The sequence below is a fragment of the Cetorhinus maximus genome, chromosome 19, assembly GCF_964194155.1.
Source record: "Cetorhinus maximus chromosome 19, sCetMax3.hap1.1, whole genome shotgun sequence".
Classification (NCBI taxonomy): Eukaryota; Metazoa; Chordata; class Chondrichthyes; order Lamniformes; family Cetorhinidae; genus Cetorhinus; species Cetorhinus maximus.
Genome location: NC_135897.1, coordinates 60,264,876 through 60,290,945, shown reverse-complemented (window position 1 = coordinate 60,290,945; position 26,070 = coordinate 60,264,876). Strand labels below are relative to the sequence as shown.

The 26,070-nt window shown below is 42.6% G+C and overlaps 1 protein-coding gene across 1 annotated transcript in view; it reads left to right on the top strand.

Annotated features, from left to right (window-relative positions):
• Positions 1–26,070, top strand: part of LOC144694076 (intestinal-type alkaline phosphatase-like) — a 54,952-nt gene that overhangs the window by 6,703 nt on the left and 22,179 nt on the right. The window contains exons 2-8 of the mRNA XM_078564435.1: positions 1,582–1,613; positions 4,046–4,221; positions 7,506–7,621; positions 14,517–14,691; positions 17,994–18,166; positions 24,363–24,497; positions 24,595–24,664. Of these exons, the coding sequence (XP_078420561.1) occupies positions 1,582–1,613; positions 4,046–4,221; positions 7,506–7,621; positions 14,517–14,691; positions 17,994–18,166; positions 24,363–24,497; positions 24,595–24,664 (877 nt within the window). The remainder of the gene's footprint in view (positions 1–1,581; positions 1,614–4,045; positions 4,222–7,505; positions 7,622–14,516; positions 14,692–17,993; positions 18,167–24,362; positions 24,498–24,594; positions 24,665–26,070) is intronic.

Here is a 26,070-nt window from a genome sequence, read left to right as displayed (position 1 = left end):
ACACATACACACCACAGTATAAATATATTTGCTTTACTAAGCCTTAATCAAATTAGGGCATCTTTTGATTAGAATGATTAGCCTTTCATGATCTGAAAAATGGGAAAAGACACAAACCTGTGCCATCAGCACTTGTTGAGGCTAAACTGATGCTAGCGTCCAACCAAATGGAGTCATTCTTCATTGAAAACCAGATAAACTGTCCGCTTAGTTTATTACTTTTTAAGCAATAAACGCATCCCAATTTAGCCAAAAATGGCAATGTCACTCAGAGAAGCTCAATGGATGGTTAAAATATGTTGGAATGATACAGAGAGGCAATGCTTTTGACGATGTTTCTATACCACAAAGTACAGGAAGCTTTAATATGTATCTGTATGTAACCTTCTAATAGCTGACCTTGGAAATGCTTAAGACAGAGACTTAGGGCAGGATTTTTAAGCCCTGCTGAGGGTGGGCATGGAAAAGTGAGGATGCACCAAAAATAGCAGCACTGGCCGATGTGTGCGTTCTCTAGCTTCACTCCTCAAATGGAGGGTAGTCAATTAAACTGATTTAAGACGTATTGAGGCCTGACTGATTTTCCAGTCAGCCCTCAGGCCTCCACAGGCCTGGGGGAATGTTTAGCTGCCTGGAGGTGGCCTCCCAGCAGCGGGCCATGGGGCCCAGGCTTCAGGCAGGTTTAGAAGCCCTCCCTGCCTGCTTGGGTCCTAATGCTGCTCCCACTGGCCCTCGAGCTTTGAGATCCTGCTCACCATCCGACTGCAAGCCTGTCTCCAGGCCACTAATCAGCCAATTTGGGGAAAATCACAGATGAGTGACTGTTTTCCATACTGTGTGGGCTTCTGACCTCCATTTGAGCCTGACGGCAGAGTCCTGAAGTCTGCAGGAAAATCCTGCCCTTGGTATCCAACACACTTGTTCACCTGTATACCTTAATTAACCCAAAATTTGCCACATTAGATTTTAGGTGTTTCCCCATTGCATTGAAGAAATGAATAGAATGCAAATCCCAGGTTACACTCATGTACCTCTCAGCCACAGCCATCCTCACCCCCACCCTTATCTTACACATCACCCTTCCCCTCACGAGCAACTCCAGAAACAATTGACAGAGAGCAAGTATTAGGAGATTGAAAGAGGAGAAAGAATAAAACTAGTTGCAAAAAGACAGCACAATACTACAGCGTTACAGAGTTTAAGTTCAAGCACTACGCCATGCAGTTTCTGATCTTTGTTGTCAGATGCTGAGTGGAAAATCAGATGGGGGGATAACTCAGGGCTGGTTAGCACATTAGTACTATGAAAGTCTGAAAGGTTTGTCCATCTGTTCATTTTCTTGACTGCAGTCAGAGCTTGCCCCTATGAGGCCAGAAGGACTGGGAAGAAATTCATATCCTAAAAATATACTTTAAAAAATGTGATGCATCACCGATTGCTTTTGTGAATTTCATCTGATTCACTTTGCATTAAAAACCCTTCAAGATCTGAACCAGTTGTCAGATAGCTTCTGCAATGTCAATCTAGAAATGCAGTTCTGTTTAATCCTGTTGGTAAATAGTCCTCATTCTCTTTGTACAGACTTTGCTGCTTAAGCACAGCAGCTACAAAGTGTAAGAACACCATATGCTGACAGATAAACTGTACTATACAAACACACATACCCAGTCTGACATCCCATCACCAACAGATGGTAACAATTTGGAAAGGCTTGTGCTGCTTTTGGCTGATATGACAGAACTCCAGCATACTGGGAATATTATTAAATTAGGACACAGTTGGAGCAGAAAATAAACATTTTACCAGAACCAAGTGCACAGATTATTTCTGTATATTTGCTAGTGCAATCAGTGATTGACTTGGGACAATGAACATTTTGGACATGGAAACTTGGTAAAAGAACTATATTCAGTTTTTATATATATATAAAAGTAAGTTATTATTTTAATACATTTCATGACTAATATTTAATCAAATAAGTCCTTGTCCAGCTCCAGGAAGTTTTTTAGTAAAACTTTAAAAGAACAAAATAGCAAATGTGGAGAGATGTAATCTCTTATGCTTTACCAAATTGAAATCTATTGGAAAATAAAAGATATATGCCCGGTTCAGCTTCTTGAAGGGGGAGTTCCTGAAAATTCGCCCTTTCTTGTAATGGGATGGACTCGTTGAATGTTGCAGTCCCGTGGGCACTGATTGCCTCCAGTACCTTGCCCAAGCCATCCTTCATTTCTGGGCTTAAATAGCCAGCTCTGAGGAATATCACAAATTAACCTAAATTGTGTCTCCATTGAACCTTCTGACATGTGGAACCAATAGGAGCCTTTGGATCAAGAGGAAGCGTGGCTTAGCACACGTACGCACACACACAAGCACAAACACACCCTTTTCCCCTCCTAACTTAAACCTAGGTTGCCAATTTAGCACAGATTTGAACCTAGGACCTTTCAGGTCTCTATTGCTCATGCTGTATCACTGAAAAACTAAACCATTGGACAACCTTTGAGCTTAAACACCTAGAACGGTTTGTGCATAGGTTTAATAATCAGATCTGCTTCACCAAGCCTGCAAGGTGTGAGAGGGAATTGATAGGTGACCTGCTACAGGTTTCTGTGATTCCAGCAGCCAGGATGTTTGGGGAAGGCTCTGGTATAGATGCTCAGAAGAGAAAGAAAATAAGTGGGTGGGGCAGGCTGGGCTTTTGGTAGATGTAGGGAAATAGTTGGTATAACATTACAAGGTTGTTTCGTGTTCTATAAAACACTTAAATTCCCCCGATTCAGTGTACCATAGATCTCGCAGTATAGCAGCTCCCTCTACAGGTCTTGAAGCTTACTGCATTATTTTGGTTACAACACCTGTGACAATGCTGCAGACAAATTTCAATACACAGCAGTTTTGTATCGTTTGTGTTGCTGTCAGAGACATCAGATGTCTGATATATTTACCTTGGGTCGAATTAAGTTACAAATTATTATTTACAATTTGCTGGGACTTGGTAGATGGAACAGAAAAGTTGTTAACTGATTTTTAATTTTATTTTTCTAAATGATCTTGAGGTCCCAGCAAAGTTAGGATTGTCGTGAAAGGTATTTTCAAATACATTATCAATTTATTTACAAATTAAACCCTTTTTTTTATAGTTTTGGTCTCCTTACTTAAGAAAAGGTATAAATGCACTAGAAACAGTTCAGAGAAAGTTCACTCGACTGTTTTCTGGGATGAAGGGGATATCTTACAAGGGAAAGGGTGAAAAGGTTGGGCCTGTATCCATTGGAGTTTGAGAGAATGAGAGGTGATCTTACTTAAACACATAAGATCCCGAGGGGACTTGACTTGGTGGATGCCGAGAAGATATTTCCCCTTGTGGGAAATACCAGAACTAGGGGATACAGTTTAAGAATAAAGGATCCCCCATTTAAGACTAAGATGAGGAGAATTTTTTTTTCCTTCTGAGGGTCAATAGCGTGTGGAATTCTCTTCCACAGAGAGCTATGGAGGAAGAGTTATTGAATATTTTTAAGGCTGAGTTAGATAGACTCTTGATTAACAAGGGAGTCAAAGGTTATAGGCAGTAGACAGGAAAGTGGGGTTGAGGCCACAATCAGATCAGCCATGATGAGAGATAGTGGTGTCGTGATAATGTCGCTGGGCTAAGTAATCCAGAGATCCAGGCTGATACCCTGAGGGCAGTGGCTCAAATCCCACCCTGGCAGCTGGTGGAATTTAAATTCAAGTAATAAATCTGAAATTGAAAGCTAGTCTCATAATGGTGACCATGAAACTATCATCAATTGTAGTAAAGACTCATCTGGTTCATTAATGTCCTTTAGGGAAGGGACCCTGCCATCCTTACCTGTGACTCCAGACCCACTGCAATGTGATTGATTCTTAACTGTCCAATGAAATAGCTTAGCAAGCCACTCAGTTCAAGAGATGGCCTTGCCAGCGATGCCCACATCCCATGAAAGAATGAAAAAAAAAATGGTGGAGCACATGGAGGGGCTAATTTGCTCCTGATTTGTAGGTTTATTTGTACGCATAGTTTAATTGTGATACAAGACAAAACTGAAACTTCAAAACAAATATTTTATAACATTGTAGTGGAAGAAGAGGACCCAGCATTTTGGAATTTGAAAGCTAAACAAACACTGAAGATTGCTTTGGAAATCCAACCATTGAAATATAGAGCGAAAAATGCTATATTGTTTCTTGGCGATGGTGAGTATTTCTTCCTTACTCTCGTTATAAGGTCTTTTTTCTTATTTTATATTTGCTCCAGGATAGCATCGCACCTCTGCTGATCCTTCAGGCTGGTTGAACACCACGTTTTCCAATACTTGCACTGTTATTATTAAGCCAGCATATACTGGACAATCTTGGTGATAAAAAGATTCATATTCTAATGGTGGGCAAGTTGACAATTAATAAATCTTCCATGTTGCCAGATTTCAGTTTACAAAATATAATTGAACAATACCAGAATGACTTTATCAGGAAACTGTTCATAAAGTTGAGGAAAGACCACAAAGGGGTAATGAAAATGATAACTCTATTGACAGGAGGAATGAAATAAAGGAGTGGTAAGTTTCTATTTCCAGAAAATTATAATAGAAAGAGTTGACAGGAAATGGAAGCAGTCATAAGATTTTTAATATATCATAGATAATAATAATATTAATCAGTTGTTACAATCCCCTTAGAGACCAATAGCTTCTTTAAAAAAATACATGAATTTCTCAGTGAACCACATGAACCTCGTATACCGAGGGTTTTTCTCACTTTTCCAGCTGACGTTGTGGTAGATGAGTGAGAGAACCCCCATGAATTTTTACCTTCCTTTTGTTGTTGCTGGTAAAAATTGAAGGAGCTCACTGGCTCATGTTGCCAGTCAGGTTTGAGCATAGGTCAAAATGCTCCCTTCCAAAGCAGACAGGAGCTACTTTAAAATATGCAAATAGTGGCCTGGTTGCCCTGAACACAATTTTATGACATACAGACTGTTATGATCCCCGTGGGGAAACCGTAAACCAAAATAACTAAATTTACTAAACAACCCCCACATGAAGAAATCACCAACAAGATTTCACTTTTTGTAACTTTTACTTTAACATGAATGAGAACCAATGCAAATTAAACATGAATTAACAGGCAGGTGATACTGCAAATAAAAGGGTAAGTTTCAATTTAAATAGTCAATACAACAAAGATACATCTTGCACAACCACAAGCATCCGCAATGCTCCCTGCATAAATGTGGCAGTACATTGTTACACAGTTCCACAATTTGCTGTTCTTTATTCACCAAAGATAGGTCAGGAATTCTATCTGACAACAGCTTTCACCTTTGAGCTTCACAGGTATGATTATCATCAGCATAGCATACTTGTACAAACCCTCATCTCTCTCGGGTCACAACAACCCTGACGGTGTAGCTTCCAAGAGTTCCTCTTCAACCTACCAACCAATAACACCCTGGTTCATGGTTTGGCCAATTCTGGGAAAGTACCCAGTTCTTTCATACGCCTGAGCTATTCACTCCGCTTTTTAGGATTCAGTCCCTTTTAGCTCGCTCATACACCGCTTCCCTAAGAGTTTCTGGAATTTTATTTTTCTTTTTACTGTCAAACAGAAAACCTGACCACTTCCTGAGGGTGATTTGTTTCTTCTCCTCACAAGAAATCTCTGTGTTCCTCTTTTTGACTCCTTTTTCTTTATGTCTGCATCTGTGTGCTGATTGCCTTCACCTTCCAGCTCCTTTGCTTGTAGCTCTCTATTGTGCCTGCAGCTCTCCCTTGTGTCTGGTTATATGGTTATTTTGTATCTTAACTTCCTTTCTGTTGGTACTACTTCCAGGTCTAGGGTCGGCAGATCACATGGAGCAGTATTTCTTATTATCCAAGAAAATTACAATTGATCCCTTTACACCTGATGCAAACTCTTAGAAATCCATCTCAAATATTCTTAAAAACAGTCACAGATTCCCTGGCATTTTAACAAAAGTACAAATATTCCTTACTGTACTGTTTCTGGGTCAGAGATCATCACATAGGCACACAGGTATCAAGTGCAACCAATGTCCTGGAAACCACACCCAGAGATGCTAAGCACTGACCATTTAGGCATAAGTTATTTTATATCTGATCTGCCACCTAGGTTCTCATGATGTTCTTAATTATTTTATGAAGACTATGAATTATGATTTTGTCCCTGCATCATTATTGACAGTAACTGATGAGTTTGGAAAAAGAGGAGGATGCAGAGAGGGATGCTCATGTGGTCATGCTGTGCAACAATCTGACAGTACTTAAACACACATATATGCAAATAAGTGAAATGATTTCACCTTGGCAGACATAGTACATGAGGGGGCTCCTCTTTTGAGAAGAAGCTGTAACAGCAAACCCTTGATGGCATCATTAACATGCATTAATGACTAGCTGTTAAGTTTTACCTGGTATTGCATGAGAAAAGGCTTACCTGGTTTATCAATAGCAATTGTCTGCCCCTTCCAGGATGCCACCAAGCATTTCTGTAGACCACCACATACTTATCTGGCCATAACTGTGAGGAACTGCCTTCTCATGGTTTGAATCAACAAAAAAACCTATGCAAAATGATACCATCATCTGGAATGAACCATAAAGCTGGCACAGGCACGATGGGCTGAAAGGTCTCCTTCTGTGCTATATCATTAAATGATTCTAATCATGAGGCTGGCACATGCAGAGGATAGTAATGCCCATCTTTGGTTTGAAACTTGGTATGCTGGCCTATGAGGATGGTGCCATAGACTGGCACTAGAGGAACCATGAAATAAAAGCAAAATAATGCGGATGCTGGGGATCTGAAATAAAAACAGAAAATGTTGGAAAAGCTCAACAGGTCTGGCAGCATCGGTGGAGAGAGAAACAGAGTTAACGTTTTGAGTCCAATTTGACTCTTCCAGACACAAAAATCAGTCCAGTGAATAGAAACCATTTGAGTTGTAAACTTATTCAGGAAAAAGTTTATCTCTTGTGACAGCCTCAGCGACAGCACTTTATGCTGTGGTATATGGGCAAAGAATATTATTCAAAGGGGAAGAACTTGTTTTGAGAACCACATCTCTTAAAGGTGATTAATCATTGATGTGGTTAAGTGTAAAATTGCCTTGGTCAAAGATCTCATTGAGGACTTTTATAATAGAAATGTTGGCCGGGATTTTCCGGCTACGTCGCGGGTGGGACCCACCATGGGTGAGGCGGCGCCCCAATCAGAAGTCCATTGACTTGTGGCGGGACCGGAAGATCGTGGCGGTGGGCGGGCGCAGAAAATCCCGCCCAATAACTGTTTCTCCCCCCTCTGCTGCTGCCAGACCTGCTGAGTTTTTCCAGCATTTTCTGTTTTTATTTCTTTTTAAGCGAGCTCATCATCTTCCTGTTTTACAATCAAAACACCCATTGAACAATTTTCTGTGGTGAATTAATCAATTAACATTTAACCAGATCAATAATGTGCTTTAGGAATGGGAGTATCCACAGTGACAGCTACCCGAATTCTGAAAGGACAACTCCAAGGAAAGCCTGGAGAAGAAACCATCCTAGCAATGGAGTCCTTCCCACATCTTGGTCTCTCCAAGGTCAGCCACAAAACTATAATATTCTAATATTCTATGAAATCATAATTTCTCATGTCCTCAATGACAGAAAAAATGTTTTGAACAAATATATGCATCTAATCATCCAATGATTAAACATTTTCATCATGTACTCACAGCCAATAATTTTAAGCAGCTGACTCTGATACTAAGGAAAGGATTATTAATGTTGTTGCATTTGTTGACATTGAACAAGAAGGTGCATATTGATTATGCATTTCAGTGCACTGCCTGCAGCTTAGATACAAGATTTAAATGCGCTGAAGTGGAGGGGAGTACATATCTCTGATTTCAGTTTTACTGTTACATTGTGGATAGTTTTGTATCTTTTTCTTATTTCAGTTGCCACCTGTGATTATTTTGACTTGATAGCAACAGTTGTGATCCCTAGTGGAACATTCGATGGTAATAATTTTACTTTGCAGCATGTGATCTAACCAAGTTCAGATCTGAAAAAAGGAAATTTTTTGGATTTAAATTCTTAATTGTCCTAAATGTTGAGCAGCTTGGCGCAATAAAAATATGAAGAAATGTCAGAAAGGAGAAAAGATTATTTAGTCTTTCAAAGTTGGTCCCTGTAGCTCTCTGCCTTTAGAGATTTTATGTTTCACTACACTGTCAAACCAATTATTCCCAACATGTATCAGTCTAATCTTTTTCCTCATTTTGCTACATTTACTTTTTATGAATTTATGTTCTCTGGTCCCATTTTTCTGGTTTAATTTGAAGTAACAATTTGGCTTACTTTACAGATAACATTTAATATTTAAATGAGATCAGATCCTTTTGTAATTATTTTCTTTCCAGACTGTAGAGTTTGAAATCTTTCTCAAAGTTCAATCCTTTGACATTTGAGATTAAGGTCAGAATTTTCCCGTTGGCGTGTGGGGGCGGGCCCCGCACACCCACGCGTAAAATGACGCGCGGTGACGTTGGATGAGCGTCCTGACGTCACTGCGTGCCATCATGATATTTGGGAAGGTGGGCGCGCTATAAGTTCGGATGCGCACCCGCCATCAATTAACAGGCCAAGTAAAGTCCTTGAGGCAGGAATTGATTTTGATTTTTCGCAGCCTGTGTGATCTTCAGGATGTCGCACGGGCGCAACGGGCAGGTGGGTAGGAGACATTTGTATTAACCTCATCCATGGGCGGGATAAGAGGGGTGAATGGGGTCACGAATGTGATCTTTCAGGTATTTAAGTGTGAAAGTTACTTACACTTGCCTGTGTGAGCACAAGCTTCAAAGCTGATACCAGCCGCTAGGACAGGAGTAAAAGCCTTGGTCAGGACTTTACCGTGAAGATCATTTCTGGGCCTGCAGCTTTCAGGAAGTCTTCCCTTATCCTGGGAATGGGAGTTGTGCTCTCCACTGGAGGCACCTCCTTTAAGGAGGAGGGGAGGAGGCCAGGAATCCACATTCAGCCTCCAGGGGATCCACCTTTGGGAGGAAAAGCGCAGGCACAAGGGGCGTAGGGCCAACAGGAAGTGCCAAAGGCCAAAGGGGCCGCAGAAGATGCCATTATCCTGCAGCCAGGGTTTACAGGCAGCAAAGCAGCAATATGTCTGAGGTCCAGTGCCAAAGGAGGCTCCGTCTCTCAAGGGAGACAGTCACTTCCATCTGTCAGATGATAGGCCCTGAGATCTCCACAAACTGTGTGGGTGGACGCCCCATGCCAATGGCTCTAAAGGTCATGGCTGCCCTTAGCTTCTATGCCTCCAGCTCTTTCTAGGTCTCGGTGGGTGATCCCTGTGGAGTCTCCCAGTCAGCTGTCCACACTTGTGTCAAGCAGGTGACAGAAACTCTGTTCAGGCATGCATTGACTTTCAGCCACTACCACTGGGACCAGGCCAGCCAGATAGAGCGAGACAGCGGCTTCGCGGTGATTGCTGGCTTCACCCGCATCCAGGATGCAATAGACTGTACACATGTGGCCATCAAGGTGCCAGCAGGTGAGCCCGGTGCCTTCGTCAACAGGAAGGGCTTCCACTCCTTGAACGTGCAGATAGTGTGTGACCACAGGATGCTGATTCTACAAGTCTGTGCAAGGTACCCAGGCAGCTCCCACGACGCCTCCATCCTCAGACACTCCCACGTGCTGAGACTCTTCAGTGCTCCAGCACGGCTGGATGGATGGCTGCTGGGTGACCAGGGCTATCCCCTCAAAAGGTGGCTCATGACGCCTCTCCGCCATCCAAGAACAGAGGCTGAGCAGCGGTACAGTAGGAGCCACGCATCCACAAGGGCTGTGATGAAGAGAACCGTCTTCTCAAGATGCACTTCTGATGCCTGGACCACTCAGGGGGTGAACTCCAGTACCCACCAGATCGTGTGTCACTGATAGTGGTTGCATGCTGCGCTCTCCACAATCTGGCACTGGAAAGCAGCGATGCAGTGGACGAGGAAGACTTAGATGCAGTTGCTCCGGATGCACACGATGAGTCCAGCGGTGAGTCCGAGGATGAGCACGCACAGGAGAACGCTGAGGGGTAGGCGCTGACCCAGTCATACTCCAGGGAGGCAGGGTCATCCGGGAGACTTCAATCCAAAGAACCTTCAGCTAGCCCACCACAGATGGACCTTCAACACACGCCAGGGCTGCAGACTCTACACTCGATACCTGAGTGCTAAATCAGCCTGGATACTGACATTAACTAAGGCCAACCCTGGTCAATAGAGCTCAATGTCAAACAAGTCACTCATAACATCATGGCTTCCCGTCCACTTCCAGATGTGAGGAATCACCCTGACGCATGGCAACATGTCAAAATTTATTGAGTGAACAAATGTAATTTCATAAAGCAAAACAAAAGCGGTGTTGGACATCACACCAAGTCTTCCACAAAGTACTATGGGCCAACATAAAAGCACCAATGAGAAACAAGTGATGTGCCTAAGGTGCCTTAAATTTACGCTTGCGGGTGCTATGTCTAGGTGCTGTCCCCTCGCTGGCACTGGCATCTGAGACAGCCTGCTCACTGTGCTGTCCTGTTGGCCTCGATGACCTTGGTGGCCGTCCTCTGGCCTGTGGAGCCTTTGATGGCCCTGCCTGGGAGGGAGCGGCCAGTTCCACAGCTGGCTTCTCCCCAGTCGCTGCAGCCTCATCGGATGCCACGGTCACTGGCAGAGGAGCAAAGGAGCTGCTGCCCTCATCCGGAGCGCCCTGAGAGGAGCCCGCAGAGATGACAGGCAGCTGCTGCGTTGATGTGAGGTCGCTTCGGACCTCCCTGCTCACCGTAGATGGATGGGCACCGAGCTGGGATACTTGGTGCCCAAACCATCTCCCATACTGGCACTGACCAGCTGAGGCCAATACCGCTGTGAGGTAATACCGGAGTGCAGGTCCGAGAGCAACCCCAGGAGGCCTTGGTTGTTTTCCTGGAGGAGCCTTTCCACGAGAGTCACCCCTCTGTCCGTGAAAGAAGCACGGCGCTCAAGCCATGAGGCTCACTGCATCGGTGATGCTCCGCATAGACTCCTCCAGCACGGGCACCATGCCACACATAGCCTCATGTATCTCCACCAGATACTCTTGGATACCTTGCTGCACTCTGGACGACTCCAGAGGCACATCATCAGCCACCGACCGAGCATGTACCTGGTCCCCAGCAGTCCTCCGACTGCCGGCGCCCTGGGCGCTCTCTGTCTCTGCCCACACCTCAAGCGAGTGTGAAGTGCCCTCATTGCTGTGCCCCGGGATACTAGCCGAATATCTAATCCCCTCTGAGGCACTAGTATCTGCACTGGTGCCTGCCTGGCAGAGATGGTATTACGCTAGTGAGTGGATTTACTCAGGGGCTTCAGGGGTGAGAGGCGGGCCCTCTGCCTCCTCCTTCCATCTCTGCTCTGGTGACACTGAAAGGAAGAAAAAGGACATTTGATTCGTTACAGTGCAGACAATGTCAATGTGCATGCCGCTCACCCGGATCATTATGCATTCATCCTTTCACAATCAATGGTAAACCCATGTTGCTAACTTCAATCACTGAGCATTCAGCAGTGCCATGGCTTCTGTGACACACATGGTGACCTGAGTGTTCGCCAAACATACCTCCCCGTGGCACCCCAGCCTCACCGCCACCATTGGACCTGGGGGCATGGCGCCTCTCAAGATCCATGGCCTGCTGCTCGAAAGCCGTTAGGATAGCCAACTGGGCCTGCCCTCCGCCAGTCCACAATCGTTCCGAGGCCTTGTGAGCAGGCTTCTCCTGAAAAGGAGAGAGGAGCATTGATTAGTTCAGCCTGCACCTGAATTCCCATCGCATCCCTGCCAACCCAGCCAGAGTGGGACATTGCAGGACTCCAGTTCTTCGTCACCCCGCAGCTGCCGCACGCTCACCCAAACAAGCCAGGGCTGACCAAAAGAGTGCAGCAATCGCCCTGAGGCACAGAGCTGCCTCGGGGAGATTGAATAGAGAATAAAACATTTTAATAAATGATGTAAAAATTGATTTAAACATGTTCCCTCATTTGACAGTGTCACATGAGTTGGGACTGGTTTGTGAAGGTGGGAAAACTTATTTATTTATTTTACAAAAGCTTCAGGAAACCTCATCCCGCCGGTAGACGAGGCTCCCTGAAAAATGCGAAGGCCGCTTAGGCTTTCTGCCTGCCCGCCAACGTTAAGGTTGGATGGGCAGTGTTCTAAAGTACTTTAATTCATTTCTCAATGGCCTTAATAGGCCCTTAACATTCCGGCAGTCATGCAGCCGACACCAGCATGTGCCTGCTGAACGAAATATTGTGATGGCGCACGATGACGTCAGGTCGCAAGCCCAACGTCATCGCGCATCATTTTACACAGTGGCCTGTCGGCCTCACCCACACCCCCACCGCACGCCAACTGGAAAATTCTGCCCCTGAGGTGGAACCGTGCCGGCAAACTGCCACACCCACCAGCACCAGAAATTTGTGACTTTGTCGCTTGAACTGGGACATGTTTTTAATTCAAAAATAAAGTTTTTATTTAATGTTTATTTGCTTTAGGAAACCTCATCCCACTCGTGGATGAGGTTTCCTAAAAAATGTAAAGGCCACTCGGCCTTTTCGAAATTTGAATTTAATTAGAACGTTAATGGCCTTAATAGGCCTTTTAATTATCGGCAGACACACAGCCAACACAGCCCGCCCACCAAACAAAATATCACTAGACTGTGCGATGACATCGGGACACACGCCCGACGTCAACACTCGTCATTTTACGTTTGGGCATGTCGGGCGCGCGCCCACATGCCGAGTGTAATATTCTGCCCAGCGAACGGCAAGCTCTGTTTCAGCACCACTGACTGCAAATTCTAGGCCAATATCAATACAAAACAATGGCGCCGATGATTTAAATGAAGTTGTAAACTAAGGGGATAAAGTTATTTGACCTTGCGTTTTGAAACAGGCCATACAATTCAGCTGTTAATTTTCTCTTTCAGGTTCTTTCTTATCCCACAGTGACAAATTACAGTACTACGTCTTGGATCTTCTGCTTGACTCAATAGCTGATTGTGACTTAAACACTCATGGTGGGAATTAATAACATAATAAGAATATAATTTGAATTATTTATGTGGTATCAGAATATTAGCATTTCCTGAAGCCTAAATTAAGTTTAAAGTCATTTGTACAGTATTATTTCAATCCACTAAGGTGCTACTCCAGGTAGTGGGAGGAAAATGACCATCCTTACCTACATCAGAGCTCAATTACATCAGAATTGATACATTGGGCAGAATCTTCTATTTGGCATGTGGGGGCGGTCCCCGCACGCTGACGTGCTAAATGACGCGTGGTGATGTCGGGTGTGCATCCTGACGTCACCGCGCATCATTCCGATCTTCAGATCGGTAGGCATGCACCGGAGTCGGCTGCACGCCTACTGAACTGTCGAAGGCCTGTTAAGGCCATTAATTAACTAATTAAAGTACTTATCAAGGCTGCCCATCCAACCTTAAGGTTGATGGGCAGGCAAAGAGCCCAGGCAGCCTTCGCATTTTTCATGAAACCTCGTCCACGGGCGGGATGAGGTTTCATGAAGGATTTATTAATGAAATAAAATTTTTTATCAAAATTCATAAGCATGCCCCAGCTCATGTGACACTGTCACTTGAGGGGACATGTCTGAATAATTTTTAAAATTCTTTTTTTCAATCTTTCATAATGAAATTAATCTCCCTGAGGCAGCTCTGTACCTCAGGGAGATTTCTGCGCTCTTTCGCACACAGGCCCCGACTTGCCCTCCTCCTCCCGCCTGCACAGGTAGCACTGAGTGCTTCGAGGTGTGCGTCGCACTGGGCGGGCCTTAATTGGCCTGCCCATGTAAAATGGTGGCGCGCTGCTGATTGCGGGCAGCGATTGGCTCTGTGCCCACTCCCGACCAGCTCATCTGACGGAGAGAAAATTCTCCCCATAGTCACATTGACTCCAAGAGAACTGAATGTATGTGATTATTATAAAATACCTCCATTTTTCATGACATTCTGGTTCTGTAGTGCTTTGGGGGACCCTGCAATGCCTGCATTTGCCCCAATGTACAAGATGGCTACAGGTTATAAAATCAGCAATTAATCCCAGTAAGCTCAAATTTAATTTATGAACTGAGTAGATGTCAGATTCTTGGGGAACACTCTCAAAGTCAAAGTCTGAGATTTCTTTCCATATTCTCCTTATTACTATGAGAAGGAGGCATTTTTTTCACACACAGATCAAATCCTCTTACAGAGATCCACAAATAGTATCAGTGGCATTCTCTTTCCAAGCTATACATGACTGGATGTCATAAGATGACATTGGGAACAGGTGGAAATCCATAGAAATCTTGAGTATATAATTTGTTGCACATAAATACCAGTTCACTAGCGCTCTGAAAATGTCTTTTTTTTTGTTTTAGACATACAATGTTGATCATCAAGCTTCTGATAGTGCGGGGACAGCCACTGCTTACCTTTGTGGAGTGAAAGCAAACTATGGAACCATTGGACTGAGTGCAGCTGCCAGACGAGGACAATGTCATACAACTTTTGGCAATGAGGTCATGTCAGTACTTAAGAGGGCAAAAGATGCAGGTGTGGCATATTTTATGTGTTCAAATTTACCTTCAATAATCATTTTATCCTCATCAAATAAAACTCTGAGGGGAAAATCCCAAAATAATTCAAACCGTAAAGGTGACCATCATGATTTTTCAAACTGCTGTACTTTCTATGCAGTGAGGGAAGAATTGCCCTGGTGGCCCATGTGTAACAGTATAAATGTGTTCAAAAACTATTGCCGCACATAGTAACCAGAACACTCTTCCCCAAAATGCACTCTATTGCCCAGTCATAACTGAAAATTGTTTGAAGTCCCACAATGTCTGAAGTCAGTCTAATGGTGACTATATTTACAATGAATTTCGCTATAACACAATTTATATGTACACTTAGCACTAACAGTTGGTCTACCTTCAAGGAAGAAAACTTGTATCGGGAATTATTTTGGTGATAAGAAGGAAACAGGTGCTATATGGGTGTGGTGCTAATAAGACATGCTAGTTTGAAAGTCTGGTTTTAACATGCAATTTTAGTCCTAATTGCTAATTACCATAATTTGAACTTGCCAGTGATCTGCAGAAGCAGATACGCTTGCAGGTTTAGCACTCCAGGACTGATTAGGCATAATTTTTCTGGGGCTGTATATGTGAGCTTCTTATAACCACTTCTACTGAAGGAGTGGAGTGCACTGGCTGACACACGGAACCATGTTTCAGGATGGCTCAGGAACCAAATGAGAGGGCACACAAGTTTTTGGATGTGGCACAGGAAGTCTTGGTGGAGGAGGTCCTGGGAGAATGGAAGTTCTATACCTGCAAGGGAAGTAAAGAGTCCACCTGACCCTCCTGTCCCCTCCCCTGAACAGACTGTTACTACTTGCCTGGCCTCATGTCCTCCTCCTGCACACTAAGGAAGATCTCTAACAAGTTGTTGATGACCAGCCACTGTTTTTTCTCCTGGTGACTCCTATAAGTTGTGCAGTGAGGTATTAATGAGGCTCCCACAGGAGCCCAATGATAGCTTCATCCACCACGAAAACTAGCAGAGTTAAAACGTTGAAAACTGAGCTGCTCCATTTTAACTTCTCCCCCATTCCTTTCCTGCATGTTTGGGCAGTTATAATTCATGCTATTATACTTAAGGACATTATTGAGTATTGTCTCCTGTGCTACTCAACCTTCCTAGTCTTTTGCTCTGCTACTTCTCAACTCAACCCTCTCAGTTCCCTCACTTTACTCCTCACCCAAATTGAACTAATTTCCTCCCTGTTCCCTCAATCCCCTTCAGACTCAGCTTCTTGCACCTATCTTCATTAATATTGTTCACCATTCCCTATTCTCTTCCATCACTTCCTTTTAAACCTGCCATCATACCTCCTCCATCTAAAAAAAAGACCACCTGCCCTTTCTCTCCATCCATTTTATTTGAGTGTCTTTTTCAGAAAATATTAGCCAATATTTCATTCATGATAGCTTCCAATTGAAATTCCTAAAACTCTTTCAATTTTCCCTTTTCCTTCAAAAGCCTCACAAAAGCCTATCTCTCCAAATATACTTGTACTTTACATTTTCTGCATTAATCCTTTAATATTTCCCATCCTCTGAATGAACATTTCTTCACCTTTTTCCAATGACACAGCTGCATCTCATCCTGCTGGCTTTGGGTGGGCCCTGAAGTGCTGATAAAAATTGGTAACAGGAGGGATCCAGGGAGGATATTGTGGGTTAATCACCCAGGGGACTTTAACTGCTTTCTTGCCCAGTTTCTACCGAGAAGGGTTATAATCACCTCCCCAGCTTTTTTCTTTCATTGTAACTTGGTTGCCATGGGGTAAGGGGCATAGGTGAAGCCCTTTTGTAAGCAAAATGTCAATTTTTAACATCTGGAGACAAAGGAAAAGACAGCTGGCCTTATTGCTGCCAGCCTTCCTGACTTGGAGACCCTGGACAAGGAAAGAGAGTCCCATAGAGAAAGAGAGAAGAAAAACAACAGCTGCTATGAAAAGATTTATTTTCTGTCAGTCACCAGGCAGGATACTTGACCTCTTGTTGAAGAGACTGGACCTGTGTTGATAGAAGGAAACTAGAAAATTCGCCCTGGTATGGATGGGAGAATAGTTTCTAGAGCGGGCATTGCTGCTGGAAGTCGGTTTGGGGATTCTCAGAAGATGAGGGAAACGACACTGGGCATTATGACTCAGCAAAACTAGGTGAAGTGAGCTGATTTGAAGCTGGGAGTAACTTTGGACTGGTTCCTACAAAGACTACAATTCTGTGGAGAGTGCAGTGTAATGTATAAACACAGTGTGGGGTTTTCAGTCATGTTACTATCTTTTCTGTAGTTCAATGTTTTAGTTGCCTACCAAGTAATGCTTAGTCAATGTCGAATTTAGATTGTTGCAGTAAATTCTTAAAACATGAAATCTTGTCTTGTGATCCTTTGAGTCAGTTACTGGGAATTCAAATCTCTTTTTAAATGTAATTAGTCTCCACAGGAATCATAACAATTGATAACATATGGGACATCAAATCCTTTCAGCTATTTCTTAGTCTTATGATCTTATAACCAAAATTTGGCATTTCTTGTTTCTCTGATTTATAGTTGAGCAACCTGTCTGGTGGCAAATATGTTTGGTGCTTGGTCAATCATTTAGTCTCTTATTTTCATTCAATTTCTCATTCTCTTTATGCTTCCCCTCTTGTCTTAACTGAGTCTGCAAAAAGGAGTGCTTTAATATCTCTGAAGCGAGACTCAATTTTTATTGAAGCGACAAGATGTTTGGACAGGTTCTCAAATATGGTAAATCAACTGGATGTCAAAGAAAACAGGATGTTTCTACCTAGAGCTCTGCACAGAGTTTTGCCATGTCAGCTATTGAACAAAATTAACAAATATGTTTGTCCAGAACAACATTTCTTTATTGATAAATAAAGGCAGATGTATTTACATTCTTGATAAACAGATGACTCAGATAAACAGATTTATATACATTTTTGAAAAGCATCTTGTCCTATCTCATTACAAATGTTGAAAATCTTTTGTAAAGGTTTTGTGAAATTTATGCCCATCAAGGTAAAGGATGTCATGAAATTCTAATGATTCTTCACCACTAAATGGCTAATATTACATAGAATTAGAATTACATAGAATAGCGACGTCCGCATTCTAACCACTCTGAGTAAAGAACTTTCTGCTTAGTTCCCTTTTGGATTTGTTAGTACCCATCTTATATTTATGGCTCCTAGTTTTGATTCATGGTGAACTTTGTTGTGACATTTTCTCTACACTAAATTTCATCCATATTTGCTAATCTTTAAATTTGTCCTTTTGCACAGGAAAGTCAGTTGGCATTGTGACAACCACTCGGGTTCAACATGCTTCTCCAGCTGGTACCTACGCCCATGTTGCAGACAGAAATTGGTACAGTGATGCCAATTTGCCAGCTGATGCAATTAAGGATGGTTGCAAAGACATTGCTTTTCAGCTCGTAAATAATGTAGAAATTGATGTAAGTTTTGTTTAATTTTATAAGGTTCAGAGATTAGTTTATTCTTTCACGGGATGTGAGCCACTGGCTAGGCTAGCATTTATAGTCCATCCCTAACTGCCCTTGAGAAAGTGGTGCCCTATGAGTCACTTTCTTGAACTTCTGCAGTCCACGTGGTGTAGATAAACCAACAGTGCTGTTATTGAAACTGCAATGCCATCAAGTCTTGCATTTTGAACAAAGGATTAATTAAATTAATCTGTTCATCTAATAATCATACATTTAGATTAGGTGACTGGTTAAACATTCTGTTTCCATACTTCTAATGCAATTTTAGCCATTTAAAGCCTTTTGCTGAGGCTAATTTCATTTAAGTATATGCCAGAACAGTGACCAGATCATTTAAAAAACATTTTCCAATATTGATCTGTGTTCTGTTCCTCCATTGTCCAACTTCTTAGGACCGTCATCGCATAACTCCATTCTTACTTGCTTGACTGCAGCGATTCAGCAATGGCTGTTGCCCCCACCGCCCCCAACCCCCCCCCCCACCCGCCCCCCACCACCACTGCAACATCTTACCTGGGATTCCTTCAAAGATCTATGCTGGACATCTTCATCTACGTATTTCTGTATTGCCTCTCAATGATATCCTCTGCAGAAAAAGAGTCAACTTTCACATGTAAGACAACAAGCCCATCAATAACACTTCTATTAACTGCATCTGTGCTGTAAACCTCTTGTCCATTACAAAGTCTTATGAGCCTCAACATAGTCCACCTGTCTAACAGGAAAACCAAAGCCATCATCTTTGGTTCCATCACCATTCCATCACCCTCCCCAGCTATTCTTTCAGGTTGAACAGTTGGTAACCTCGACATACTGTTCAACCATAAGCTGAATTATTAACTTCACATTGTATTCATCATCCAGGCTACATATTTCCATTTTAGCAACATTGTTGACCTCTGTCTCTACCCAAGCTCCTCTGCCTCTTACATACATTTATCATATCCCATTGCAATTACTGCAATGTTTTCCTTGCTGGACACCCATGCCCTATCTTCCATAGATCCCAACTTATCCTGTCCCACATTGTCCCACATGTTAAACATCACTATCATTGCTGATCAGCAGTAAGGCAAATACCCAGCTTAAAACATCAAGTAAACTCTGGTACACACATAATGATGCTACCCTCAAATTTCTTTGATCGTTTAGACCCATCGATAGATAGCTGAACTCCAATGCATCTTGGCTCCACCCCTGCTAAGGAGCTCCACGTGCAAATTTCCCTGCAGTCAATTTTCCGTTTCTTTGAAAAGATTTTTATGGCTTCAGTATGAGTCACATTAAAAACTAGAAAAATATTCATGATTACATGTTCTTTAAACATGCTGTGTTAGAGTTTCTGCTTGGTGGTGCTGCTTTCTCTAGTGCAATTTGTCCAATATCGCCATAACAAGCGCACTAAAAAAAACCCGAAATTTTAAAAGCAAATTAAATTCAGCACAATGGCGTTTCCATGATCTTTTGCGCTAGTTTTGAAAACATCGAGCTAGAAGCAGTCCCTGCCCACAAACAGGCAACAACCTCAAGATGAATTAATCACCATTTCCGCTAATTGCACTTGTTTGCTGACCTTCGAGAATGCTCTAAAACATCACGAGTTTTGGGCGCAATGACACCAATAGGCATGATTTTAAAGTTTTTGAATGTACAAAAAAATTGACAGGCGTAATCTAGTATATCTAGTAAATGATCCTGTATATTTTTGAAAAGTCCTTTTCAGCCATTTAAAATCTGGTTACTCACAGGTGGTGGATTGGTGATGCTACTGGGGTAGGCAGGTATGTGAAGTTAAGGTTAAAATTTGATCAGCCAAGATCTCACTGAATGGTGGAGCAGGCACCAGGGGCCAAGTATCCTACTCCTGCTCCTGCTCCTAATTCATATGTTAATAAAATTGCTTTCTCTTGTGATGAACCAATTTTCAGTTGTAGTAATCAAGTTGCTATCACTTTTAAATATATCAAGTGATGGCGGCAATTTTTAAAACAAATTATGGACAGAATTTTGCCCTTGGTGTGCGGGCTCGGTGGGGGTGGGCGGGGGTGGTCGGGAAGCTAACATGAGCGGCAGTGCTGAGCACTGCCTATGCGGGCGAGGGGAGGAGTGCAAGCCAGGTGAACGCAACCTTTGCATGTGCACGTGAGTGCACTTCATGATCTCCCTGAGACAAAGAGCTGCCTCAGGGAGATGAACTGATTTCAAAAAAAAAATTAAAGATTTGATAAACGTTATGAAACATGGCCCCTCATGTGATACTGTCATGTTAGGACATGTTATTTATGAAGAATTAAAGTTTTTATTTATTTTTATTTGCTTTTGGAAACCTCATCCTGCCCGTAGATGAGGTTTCCACAAAAGTGCAAAGGCTGCTTGGCCTTTTTGACTGCCCGCCAACCGTAAGGTTGGATGGGCAGTGAAAAATTTACTTTATTTTACTTAATAGGCCTTTTAATTGTCGGCGGGCGCGCTCCCGACTCCGGCGCCAGCCCACCGCCTGAAATATCACGAGAATGTGCGATGACATCAGGACGCACGCCCGACATCATCAAGCATCATTTTACACTCAGTCGGGTCGGGCGCGCGCCCACCCACCAAGCTAAAAATCCTGCCCTATGTTTTAAAATGCTGCCCAGTTTTGCTGGTTTATGCAAATTTTGTATTTGGCAATATGCAAATGAACTTGAATGGAAACAATTGCAAGTTGTGCACCTTTCACTGATTGTGACAAAGCAGAAACTCTACCCCAGAGTTTCAATTGTAAAGTATTGACGAATCACAGATTAAATAGGAGTTGGCAAACATTCTGCCATCTAATCTACTGACTAGTATTAGGAAACAGCGAATTTAATATTGTGCTAAACAAATGGACAGAAGTTAATTAAATTAAAAATAACGGTATAATCTCAACCGGCAATAAAGACTAATTGCACTTTGATCAATGTTCGTCAGTACAATAGTTTACCTGAAAAAGCAATCCAATGTGATTGTTAGACTCTCAACTAGGAGAAAAAGTTCAACATGGGAACATAGGAAAAATTCCCAGTCTTTACTGTCATTCACACATAATCTGACAAAATACGTAAAGAGACATAGATATTCAAACACTGAAACATACCAATTGGCCCAACAGGGTGTTACACAAGCAGTAGCCCCAATCCCATCTGCCAGCTCTCTGTCCACATCCCTTTAATTTCAGCCATCTATCTGAGCCTTGTTGGCACTGGCCAAATGATAAGTCTACTGGGGAGGTGAAGTAATGGGGTGGGGTGGGTGGGGGGCACGGGGATTAATCGGGACCCTGTACAACCAATGGAGCACTCCTGCTTCTCTTGGCTCCACAGGAATGTATTGAAACATTTTTAAAGAAAGCTATGCTTTTGTTGGTGTCAGCTATTCAGGCCAATGAGGTTGCTGAAGAGTCACAATGGAGCAGGAGTGCTTCTCCTAGCTCCACATTAAAACTGTGGACCTCTGAGATTGCCTCCACCTCCTCTAGATTCACCTTAAATTCCTGCTAGACAATTTTGCTACCCCATCATCATGGGCAAGCTGCCTTCTCGGCTGATGTGTACAGCTCACTGGTACTATAATAATGACCATTTTGCCATGGCTGTGCTTGTGGCCATATTAGGTGCATGCAGTATTTGTTAAATGTGGATTGTACCCTGATTCAGGTTAGAGACAATTTCTCGGCTCATGTTTTTGAGAAGTTATATTTTATGTAAAAGTACCTGCTAATTTACCCGCAATTCACAGCATTGCTACAATTGTGAGAACAATTCTCAAGAAATAATCTGAAAGGACTAAGTATACTTATATAGCTCCTTATCATATTCTTGTTATGATGCGGCAGATGATGTGTGCCAGGTGGATCAAATCTACGAGGGAAACTTGATCACATGGTCACAACTGTTTTGCAATTTGTATTTTTTTTGAGATTCATGCTCTGAATTCAGTAGTGATAAGACTATCATGACTTCAGAGGTTTTTAGAAAACTAAATTAAACATCTATTAACAAAAGAAAAGATTTCAAGCACATACAAATTCTACAAATTCAAAGTCTACAAATTACTACTATAACTCCTAAAATGCCTAATTATTCTAGCTGTCAGTTATGCCTCCAACAGTAGGAAAACAAAAAGATTTAAACAGCCACAGGCAAAGCAACATGATACTGTGAACAGTGATATTCAAATTGAGTTTTCTGAGCTTCGGTTCCTGTAGACTGCAACTTGATGCGCAGAGGCTGGCGGGTTTTCACACTTGTTTTAGATCTTAAAATGCCTTCTCCTTTTACACATAGTCTCATCTCTCTTAGACATGTTTCTCCCTTTTTAATGTAAATTCCATTGTTCTAATACGTCTTTGGAACTTTACTTTTCTCATAATATAAATCTTTTCATAGTGCTAATTTTATCGATATCCTTTGAGAAAAAGAGACACACTATTTGGCTGAGCTTCTTCTGGCTAGGTGTAATATCTTGCCATCTCTTTGAAATTCAAACTAACTTAATTTATCTAAAAATGCAAATATTCCTCACCCCTCACATTCTAAAACTTCAGCCACGTTTACCTATTTAGCATTTCAAACCTAGATGCTTGTTGATAACTCAAAGCTTCCAGACCAGCTGTCTTCAATTCAATTAAATCCCACACACATTGGGCAGAATATTGTGCTTGTAGGGCGGGCTCGCGCCAGACCTGAACGAACATAAAATGACGTGCGATGACGTCGGGCAAGCGTCCTGATGTTATCACGCACTCGCGCAATATTTTGGTTGGCGGGCGTGGATGGAAGTCAGCAGCATGCCCACCGACAATTAACAGGCCTATTAAGGCTATTAAAGTTCTAATTAAATGAAATTTTCCACTGCCCATCCAACCTTATGATTGGCAGGCAGGCAAAAAGGCCAACCAGCCTTTGGATTTTTTTAGGAAACCTCATCCATGGGCGGGATGAGGTTTCCAACAGCAAATAAAAATTTTTAAATTTCATTCATAACATATCCCTGCTCATGTCACATGAGAGTACATGTTTTTAACATTGCTTAAGTTTTTAATTTTTGAGTTTATAAATCTTCAGCTCCCTGAAGCAGATCTGTGCCTCAGCGAGCTTTCATTGCATGCACCCGTGCACATTCGTGAACTTAAGCGCTTGCGCACCTCCCGCCCCCACCCAGCAGCGCTGAGCGCTGCAGTGTGGCTGGCCGTTGATTGGCCAGGCAGCATGAAATCCATGCTGGGGCTCGATCGCGGGCAGCAGTCAGCTTCCCAACCACTCCCAGGCCCGCCTCCTCGCGCCCACCCGACGAGGGCAAAATTCTGCCCCTACACACAGAGAAACTAATCTAAACCCCACTATTAACCCACTTTTACAATACATCACAATAATATTATGAAAATTATTATATTTTCATGACAATTCTTAAGACACGCTAAAAGCATTTTATAACAAATGAGTAATTTTTTACTGTTAACACATTGGCAAGCTTGGCAATTGATTGCAAAAATGTAGATTCTACAAACAAAATTATTATCCAGTCATCCTGTTTTTGGTGGTGTTAGTTGAGGAAGGAATGTTGGACCAGATAGAATTCCTACTCTTTCAATTGTGTCCTTGGGATCTTTTATGCTCACCAGCAAGACAGATAGGGCCTCAGTTTAAGAGTGCATCACTGTCTATGGCTCAAATATCAGCATAGATAACGTGATTAGATCATGAAGTGTGGCTCAAACCCATGAGCTTCTTACTCACAAGTGAGTGGTACTAATTTTGCCAAAAAATATATTTTATGAAAGCGGGAATCTGGATTCATTTATGTGAGAAAATGTAATTATGTGGAAAATATATATCGGTATATAATTTTGTAGGGCACCATGCACTATAAATAAGGATCGTCTTTATCACATCAATTTTCACCTGTGATTATACTGTAGCTTCTGGTTTTGGATCTATTTCTGTGAAACAAGACGCCAGCCAGCGGAACAATTGTTAATTATAAATTGCACTGAGGTTAGCTGGAAAGGATCTCTGCGCATGCACGATTCAGAGTAATAGCAATGGGTCTGCAGCCTTTTCCTGGTTGATGGTGTATCCCAATTTAAATTTCATGTGAGAGAGAAAATGTTTGTTTATTTTTCCAGGTCATACTTGGAGGAGGAAGAATATACATGACTCCAGAAGGAACTTCTGACCCTGAATATCCAAAACTCAAAACACAAAATGGCATTCGAAAAGATAAAGAAAATCTGATTACCAAATGGCTCAATAACAGAAAAGTACATACTGAGATTTTTCACAGTAGATATTCCATTGAATGTTTTATCCAATAATTATATGCAAATTTATTAAGTGTTGCATTCTAACATTTTCCAGGATGCAAAGTATGTGTGGAATAAAAAGGAATTTGATGCCATTGATGTGAAGAAAACCAAGTATTTGATGGGTAAGTCCACCAGAAGTTATTCTTTGCAGCACCATTTTAAAAAGAGTTATACCTTCTGTAGGAAAGGCTGACATGGACTCGCATTGTAGGGTATATTCTGAATATTGTTATGACCAGGTTAACAGGGGTGAACTGACTCCTCTCTTCGTCCCACTCCTGAGTTGGTTATAACAGAATTTGAAGTTAAAAGGGAAGTGATATATATTTAACTGTGTACAGCTTGGTGTAAGAAATAAGCCAGCAAGGTTCCTTAAGTTAACAAGTAAAGAGTTAGTTTTATTGCTAAAACTTGCTCAGGTAAAAATGCAGAAATTATAAACAGGAGGTTTAACATGTACGACTATGTGCAACTACCCATTAATGCAAAAACAACATAGACGCAATCCCCCAAAGCATGCAAAAAAGTAGTAAAACTCTGCTGAGTATCAGATTTTAAAAACCTGTACAGTTTTTAAACAAGCAAAGTCAGAAAAAAATATTATCCACGAATTGTCCAGAGGCCTGTTTATGGCTGAAGAGTCCTGGTCCACAGTAGCCGTTGGTTTTTGGGGTTTCTCACTGGGGACAATGGTGTTGTTTCAGAATTCTCCTTTTAAGAACTCTCGGTTGGCAGCAATGAGGCTTTTCAAATCACAAGTAGCTCAGCTTTGATGGGAGAGGTTTCAGAAGAAAGAGAGATGGGGTAAGGCTGTTGCCCCCATGGCAATCTCTCTCTGGCTATCCAAAAATCCAGTATCTTTTCTACAACCAAGAGCTGGATCATGTGACCTCTCTCTGAAAGCCCCATAGAATCTGGGCAGAATGGTCCCAGACTTGCACTAAGTGTAGTAGCAGCCGGAAAAAGGGCGTTTTACCTGCGGGCTGCAATGGAGCTTTTCACGCCGTATCGTCCCATTCCCGCCTCATTAATTATGCATTCTCGGGAAACATGCTGGGTCGCTGGCAGGGCGGCCTCTGAATCAGCCACCCCGCCATCACCTCAGGCCTTCAGTAAACCAGGCACCATGTTTAAAGGCCGCCTCTCCACAGAGCTAGCACTCTTCAAGGGATAGGAAGCTGTTGGGAACTGATGGCTGCCAAAGAGAGGAAACATGCTGCCCCCAGATTTAGCAACGCCTCCTTCAAGTGCCTACTGGACGCAGAGGAGGCACACTGTGATGTCCTCTACCCCAGCTCTGGGCAAAGACCAGCAAGCAAGGTCACCAATCCAGCTTGGAAGGCGGTGGCAGCAGTGGTCTGAGCCAACGCCCTGCAAAAGAGGACAGCCACACAGTGTCGCAAAGGATGAATGGTCTTATCCGTTTTGCCAGGGTAAGTTACTCTTCTCATCACTCTCAACTCACACACTCACAAACCCATCAGACATCCACAGGGATCTCACATCTCAAGGGACAACAACACTAACT